Source organism: Rhincodon typus, chromosome 4, assembly GCF_021869965.1.
Source record: "Rhincodon typus isolate 14 chromosome 4, sRhiTyp1.1, whole genome shotgun sequence".
NCBI classification, from domain to species: domain Eukaryota; kingdom Metazoa; phylum Chordata; class Chondrichthyes; order Orectolobiformes; family Rhincodontidae; genus Rhincodon; species Rhincodon typus.
In genome coordinates this window covers 30,204,015-30,212,382 of record NC_063335.1, presented here as the reverse complement: position 1 = coordinate 30,212,382, position 8,368 = coordinate 30,204,015, and the positions used below count along the sequence as shown (strand labels likewise).

General features: G+C 38.9%; 1 protein-coding gene across 2 annotated transcripts in view; it reads left to right on the top strand.

Moving 5' to 3' along the window:
- mtfr1 (mitochondrial fission regulator 1) overlaps window positions 1-8,322 on the top strand; it is a 29,095-nt gene extending 20,773 nt beyond the window's left edge. For both annotated transcript variants that reach the window (XM_048596038.1, XM_048596037.1), the window contains exons 7-8: window positions 4,336-4,501; window positions 5,036-8,322. In XM_048596038.1, coding sequence (XP_048451995.1) covers window positions 4,336-4,501; window positions 5,036-5,104 — 235 coding nt within the window. In that variant the 3' untranslated portion in view covers window positions 5,105-8,322. The remainder of the gene's footprint in view (window positions 1-4,335; window positions 4,502-5,035) is intronic.
- Window positions 8,323-8,368: the final 46 nt, after the last annotated feature.

Here is an 8,368-nt window from a genome sequence, read left to right as displayed (position 1 = left end):
TCCCCTCCTCCCACCTCAAGCCCCACCCCCATCTCCTACCTACTAACGTCATCCTGCTCCCTTGACCTGTCTGTCCTCATCTGGACTGACCTATCTCCTCCCTACCTCCCCACCTACACTCACCTTTACTGGCTCCATCCCTGCCTCTTTGACCTGTCTGTCTCCTCTATCCATCTTCTATCCGCCTCCCCCTCTCTCCCTATTTATTTCAGAACCCCCTTCCCCTCCCCCATTTCTGAAGAAGGGTCTAGTCCCGAAACGTCAGCCTTCCTGCTCCTCTGATGCTGCTTGGCCTGCTGTGTTCATCCACCTCTACACCTTGTTATCTCAGATTCTCCAGCATCGGCAGTTCCTACTATCTCTGATGAATGTGCATGTTATTTTTGTATGCAAAGGTCAGCCTATGTATTAAGATATGCAGCTTACAGTACACACAGTTGCACCACACTGCAAGCCTATGATGTTCGTCAAAATGAGGATACTGCTGTCAGGACAAAATATGTTCTGCTTGTCATGCAAGTGAATAGCACGGTGTATGCAATTCACTGCCAGCCTGATGCTATGTTTTAAACATAGGAATTAGGAAGAGGAGTAGGCAAGTCAGCCTTTTGAGCTCGCTCCATCATTTAACATGATTATGGCTGATCTTATCCTGGCCTCAACTGCACTTTCTTGCCAGCTCCACATACCCCTTTATCCTGCTTTTCATCAGAAATATGTCTGTTTCTTTCTTGAATGTTTTGATTGATTCTGCCTCTACTGCACTTTGCGGCAGTGAGTTCTACAGATTCGCCACCCTCTGAGAGAAGTAGTTTCTTCTCAGTTTTAAACCTACCTCCTGTCACTTTATATCTATGATCTCTTCTTCGAGACTGTCCCACAAGGGGTAACATCTGTTCAATGTCCACCTTATCAATCCCGTATAGTATTTTATAAATTTCAATCAGATCCCCCCCCCCCCCCCCCCCCCCCCGCCACCAATCATTCTTCTGACCTCCAGCGAGTACAAGCCCAAGCTATTCAACTGATCGTTAATGACAGCCTTTTCGCCCTGGAATCAACCTGGTGAACTTCCTCTGAACTGCCTCCAGTGCCACCATATCCTTCCTCAAGTAAGTAGACTAAAACTGGACCCAGTACGGCAGGTGTGGTCTCACCAACGCCTTGTATAATTATAACAACACTTGTTTACTTTTATTGCAAAAGGACTGGATTATAAATGTCAGGATTCCATTTGCCTTTCTTATGATACGCTGCACCTGCTTTCCTACTTTCTGCAACTCATGCACTGACGCACTTTGAATGTGCTTCCCATTTAAATAATAATTTGTCCTTTTATTTTTTCCAGCTAAAATGGACAACCATGCACTTACCTGCATTAAACAACATTAGTCTGAATCTGGTCCATTCTCCTAGCCTATCAATATCCATCTGTAAACTCTTTATCTCCTCATCACTGCCTACTTTCCCACCTATTTTAGTATCATCTGCGAACTTTTGCTATAGATTGTAAATAGTTGATGTCTGCAAACTGAACCCTGCGGCACCCGACTAGTTACAGTTGGCCATTCAGAGAAGAACCTGTTTATCCTGACCCTTGGTTTTCAATCAGTCAGCCAATCCTCAAATCAAGCCAGTACTCTACCCTTAACCCCTTGGGATCTAACCTTCTGCTCAGTCTTTTATGCGGCACCTTGTTAAATGCCTTCCGGAAGTCTAGTTAGAGCCATACATCACAAAGACTGATGGATCATATCAAACAGCATATCACTTTGTTTGCAACAGGCAAGTTAGTGATTGTACCCCACCAACAATACCTGCTTGCAAAATTCTGTTTCTCCAATTGGTCTATATTTGCTAACTAAACCTGAGCGTACTAAGATTTAGGATCATCAGTCAGGCTTGCAGTTCGCTGCACTTCCACATACTGTAAAGTATACATATTAATACACAGAACACTTCTTTATGGACAGAAAGAACATGAGCACACATTGCACCTGTTTCACTTCAACAGGTGACAGCCATTCTCAGGCCAGTAGCTCTCCCAGATAGAGCCCCTTGACCAAGCAATATGCAGACCACAATTTATCAACATTCCTTAGAAATCTCGAACTATATTGAGGGATTGAAGGATAGCCAGTGCGTCACCTTCTGATAAGGAGAGGAGACAAAAATAAATCAGATTAACCATATCTAAGGTTCATGCATAGATCTGTAGTTCGGGTTGTAGATGCTGTGGTTGGTTTGCTCGCCGAGCTGGTTCGTTAGTTCACAGACGTTTCATTACCCTGCTGGGTAACATCAGTGCAGCCTCTGATGAGGCGCTGTTGTATTTTCCCGCCTGGTATTTAAACTCTGGGTTCCATTGGAATTGTTTACCTCATTTCTGGTTTTTCTTCGCAGTGGCGTATGTATAGGGTCTAATTCTTCATGTTTATTGATGCCCTTCTTGGTGGAGAACCAAGCCTCTAGAAATTCCCGTGCTTGTCTCTGTTTGGCCTGTCCTAAGATCTTGATATTGTCCCAATCGAACTGGTGGTTCTCCTTATCCGTGTGAATGGAGATGAGTGAGTACTGGTCTTGTCTTTTTGTTGCTAGTTGGTGTTCGTGTATTCTTGTGGCCAGCTTCCTGCCTGTCTGTCCAATGTAATGTTTGTTGCAGTCTTTGCGTGGCGTCATGTATATCACGTTGGTTCTGTCCATAGTGGGTAAGGGGTCTTTGGTTTGAGTTAGCAGTTGGTGTAGGGTTGATGTAGGTTTGTGTGCCACTCTGATGCCCAATGGTCATAGGAGTCTTGTGGTCAGCTCGGATATGTTCTTGATGTATGGTAACGTGATGAGTGTGTTAGGGCGTACTGTATCTTCTTGTTGTTTGTGTGATGGGCATCATCAGACCCAGCTGTTCAGGTATCTGTTGTCCTTAAATACTTGGTAGATGATGGGACAAACACCACCCCCCACCCCCGCTCCGATTTTACAGCCTTCCAAAAGTACACAAACTGGAAGTACCCTCAGACCCATAGTCTCCCACCCAGGCATACCAACACACAGGTTAGCCAAGGAGTTACAAAGAAGACTAAAGCACCTCATCAGCAAGTCACCCCACTCAATCAACTCAGCCCAGGAGTTCCTCAATTCCCTCAAAGACATAAGAATAGACGAGGATGAGGACGAGACCATGGTGTCCTTTGACATTACTGCCCCAGTCACATCGATTGACAAACCACTGGCAAGAGAAATACTAGCAACACTTCTAAAAGAACAAAACCCAAGTGACACCATCTCCATAGACAACATGCTGAAACTACTGGACCTATGCCTCACGACCCACTTTACCTTTAATGGCCAAATCTATGAACAAATCAAAAGGACACACATGGGGTCACCTATCTCCGGACTAATAGCAGAAGCGGTGATGCAGTGACTTGAAAGCATTGCCCTTCTGCAGATCCAACCTAAACTATGGATCCAATACGTGAATGACACTTTCATCATCATCAAATGGACTAAACTAGAGGAGAGCCACCAACTTATAAACAACACTCACCAGGGAAGAAGAAAAGAATGAACAGCTCCCATTCCTGGATGTAATGGTAGAACAGAGGGCCAACGAGGAATTTCTGACAAAGGTACACAGAAAGGCCCCACACACGGATCAAGTCCTGAATTTCAATTGCAACCACGCCAACACCCACAAACAGAGTTGCATAAAAACATTATTTAAACTAGCGACAACACGGTGCAGCAACCTGGAACTATGCCAAAACGAAGAAGAATATCTCTACCAAGTATTTAAGGACAACGGATAACAAATTCCAACAGACCCCAGAGTTTAAATACCAGGTGGGAAAACGCAACAGCACTTCTTTGGAGCTGCACTGATGATGTTACCCAGCAGGGTAATGAAACGTCTGCGAACTAACAAACAAGCTTGGCGAGCGAACCAACCACAGATTAACCATATATTAATACCAGTAGCAGATAAATTCTTATTCTTCATTATGGTTCAAACTAATGAGTATTCAAAAATACAAGAAATAATGGAGATGAACCAGTAAAGATTTCTTGAAGTAATATTTGAAAAATGCAAGTCTTTCAAGGATAAAAATAATACAATAGTTAGTGTGTGTATATAGATTTTTAGAATATGTTGGATAAGGTTTATTAAAAAGTTTGTAGCAGAATTTAGATGTATGGTATGGATTAGAAAATTGATTGGCCAGGAAATGAAATTTGATTTAAATGGAAGAGGGTCAGATTGGAAAATAGTGTAAACTGTTGTTTTAAAATGCAGTTAAAAGTGACTTGAATGCAAAAACAAAAATTTCATTACAGATCTGTGGATGATTTAAAGCCCAAACCAGATCAACATACAGCTGATCCAACAGCTTTAATAGCAGCAGCTTTGAAGCGCAAATTTGCACATCGCTACAAAAATGATCATTGTAATGAAAATCGACCTTCAAATTCTGACTTCCAGGCAAGCACAGAACCCCCAAAGGTCAGTGGATTTTAAGGCAGCTTTTCATAATTCATTTCTTTTCAAAGTTTTCAGAAATATGAAGCCACTGATCTGAATTTGAGGTAATGTCTTTAAATTTTTTACTTTTTAGTTTGTGACGTCCTCTCTACTATATAGAAAGAACCATTTTTCGAAATGCTGCAACACCTGCTAGCTTTCAACTTTCTATCACTCTTCTTAGTCCTTTAACTCTAACCTTTATTATGTTATCCCCCTCCATTTCCCCACCTTTGGTTTTAGAGGCTGCAGATGTCTTGGTGCTATTCTGGTGTTCTTTTCCTGAACTATTTTGTTTCTCAATTCTATTTTCATCTTTCAAAAACATGCTCAAGTTCAATTTGGAATCAAACCATTCGTTATCTTTCTAACTCACTCAGCCTTCATTTATTATATCTATTTATTGTTCTATTCTGACTAATTTTAGGTTAAAAATGCTATGCAAATGTACTGATATGAATGGAATGTTTGAATGGGTTTAAGATGAAATTTTATACTTTTTTTCTTTCTAAATAGTTTGGACAACACATGCTGAAACCAACTGGAAAGAGAAACCCATTGTTGGAAACTTCATCTCGGTCTTGATTGGATGCTTAGGGCAGCGAGGGGAAGGGTTACACTTTTCCTCTACTTGACTTTAATTTGCTTTAGACTTAATTGTATGAAGAAATGCTGCCACTGTAGTTTACATGAGCAATATTTATAAAATCAGGTTTCAAAAATGTATATTTTAACATTTTAGTTCACGGCTGTTATATACCAGTTTGTATTTTGCATGTATTCACAATGAAATGACATATTTGTTGCCAAATTCTAATGTTTGAAGTTATCGCGTTGCTGTTTGTAGATTTGTTGTGAATATGGCACCCAAAGAGACCTAAATTGATTTAGTTTTTCTCTAAATTATATTTTAAATAAGCCATAGCAATTTTTTTTTTTCGGCTTTGGTGTTCACATCACCACAGCTTATTATTGTTTACGTGGTGGTACTTTAGGATAAATGTTGTGGATTTATAATAGGTTGTGTTGCACAGTGTTCCTAAAATGTAATTACGTATCGTAGACCCTTTGATTATTTGGTTTTTAAAACTTATCAATTTTTGTTGTGTTCTTTTCATTTTAATTATGAATGCTGATGAAAATGACATACTACAGCACTACAGTCATTGATGCACAAGGTTTGAGTTAGTGTTGTCATCAATTGGTTTGCATCGATTATTGCTTACTGATTTTTTTTTAAGCTTCTGAAAGCCCAATCCTTCCTGCATAAACAGAAGTTTAACAAATGACTAAAGGATGAACCAACTAAAAAAGATGGTAATGTTAATTATTATTCTTTATGACTATTTAACTTATAACAAGTCCTGATTAGTAAAGCTCTCATTTTAAATGCTATTCCTGAAAATCCAGAACATCAGAAAGTTGCAGCATACATGCCCAGAATTTTAATAATTGGGTACAAAGTGTATATGTATGTCATATGTTAATGATTTTTGTACATGAATGGTCGTCCAGAGATCTAGTTTTGTATTATATAAAATGCTTTGAATTAAGAAAATTTAGGAGTTTATAGACGACACTGCTGTTGCATAATGCTTTGACCAAACAACAAGGTGCTTGTTATCCCATCAAATGTATTTATATCAAAACTACACTACAAATATTGAAATTTTCCAGATCCTAATGCGTTGGAATAAGGAAGTCTAAGTTCAGAAGACCCAAAAATACTTGAAAGTTTTAACTCCATTTTATACAAATTGTAAATTTTCAGTGCATATGCTCAATTTTTTTTCTATTTTCACTGGGGGAAACTATGTTTTAGTCTAGTTTTTAAAATGAGAAGTATTTTTTATAACCTGGGTGCAAGCTGTTCAAATTTTGAAAAGGTGCACTATCTTCAGCACACAGTCAAAATATTACCTGAACATATGAGTTTGGAAAAATAGGGAAAAGTTTTTAATAAGCTGGTGTAGAAAGAGGGAAGGTTTGTTTTGAAACACACCTCTTCTTACAATAAAGCTTTCAAGAGAAACATTATAGTTATGCCGTGAGTTCACCCTCTCTACTCCCACCTTGTTCTTTCCCCACCCACACTCCTTTGTCCCATCCTACCCACACCAGGGATTGAAGGAACAAAACCACTGTTGATGTAACTTTTCTTTGTAAGCTATATCTTTCAGCCAAAGTTAGAAAAACATGCTAAACGTTGGTACAGCAATCTGAAAAGTAAGAAAAATCAATTATTCATTAAAATATATCTGTTAGCTTTAATTAATAGGTAATACAAATTGTCATTTGGGCTTAGTATTGAGAACGTGAGTATTGCTGAGAATAGACACCCTTTTTGAAGTTTTTTCTCTGTGACTCAACATACCGATGGAAAGGGAAAACAGCATTGATACTGTGGGAGGAGAGTGATGATTAGTTGCTAAATACTGTCTCACTGGTCAAGGCATAGCCCTAAGAAATATACCAGAGCATATCTATCGCCTGTTTGTTGAGTTGGTGTTCTTTCTGTCTGCAAAGAATAGAGACCTGTGCATTAATATATACAGCTTCAAAAGCTTGCAGGTGCCACATGGGAACCTGACTGACAATCCCCAAATTGGTTATCAGCATCACTCATATCAGGTTAACTTAGCAAATGTTGTCTAATTGCCACATCATATTTAGTGTTGGTCACCCTAACGTAGGGTGCTATGGTCAAACCAAAAAAACATTCCATCTATCAGACAAACAAATAATGTATATAAAATTTCAGTGCTGGTGGGCTGCCTGATAGAGAGGTCATATATACCAAAGACATGTAGTTACATGTCAAACAGCATCTTCGTTCATCCTTCGCACTGCCAAGATACTGACTATACCCAGCCCAACCAGCTTGTAGTTACAAACTCGAAGGGTATCCAACATTGGATATGATTCCATGGTTGGACATTTCCTAGATAATCCTAATTGTACTAAAATAATGCTAGCAACAAATTTAGAATTGTTAGATGGTGTGTGTACTTGCACTCTGGATATTTGTATATAAAAATACAAAGGGACCTAATCAGACGATACACATACTTTGCACAAACTCAATAAAAATGGTGACAACTGTTCTTGAGTTCATAATTCAGGGCAGTGTTTTGGCCAGTCAACTTGTTTAGTTTAAAATTTTAAAGCTTAGCAGCTGTATGTCAGTCAACATCTGTGCATGCTGCATGGCAATATCTCTGTCAGAATCCAATGGCAAAGTAATTTGCGCACCCGTGCAGTATAAATGTTCTCTCTTTCCATTGGTACTTCTGACAAATTGTTCCAATGAATGCAAGATGAAAAACATAAATTACAATATCCTTTTTTCAGCAATACATAGAGGTGGTCAGTAAATCATACACTACCTAACATTTCTGATAAGTGTTTGAAACTTTGTTTAATTGTAACCTCGGAATTGTATTGCTTTCTGTCGTGAGAGCTAATGTACATTGTAGCACCTATTCCAAGATGAATATAAAATGTATAACAGCTGTATTAATATTCCATAATAATTTTGCATTCTTTCTGTACTCACTGATTTCCAATTGTTGCACAATTTTTAAAAATTTGAGTTTTGTTTAAAATATGAATGCAGCACTAAGATCACATGATGATGACTGCTTTTATCATTATTTAATAATTGGTTTCTGTTGGCCTAGTTTCTGCATTGTACCAAAAGCAGGGAGGCAACTCCGGGTAATGTTGTAGGGGCCTAAGTTCGAATCCTACAGTGGCAGATGGTGAAAGTTGAATTCAATAAAACAAAAAGCTGGAACAAACAATTTAATATTGACTGTTGTCGATTGTTGGAAAATCCCATCTGGTTCA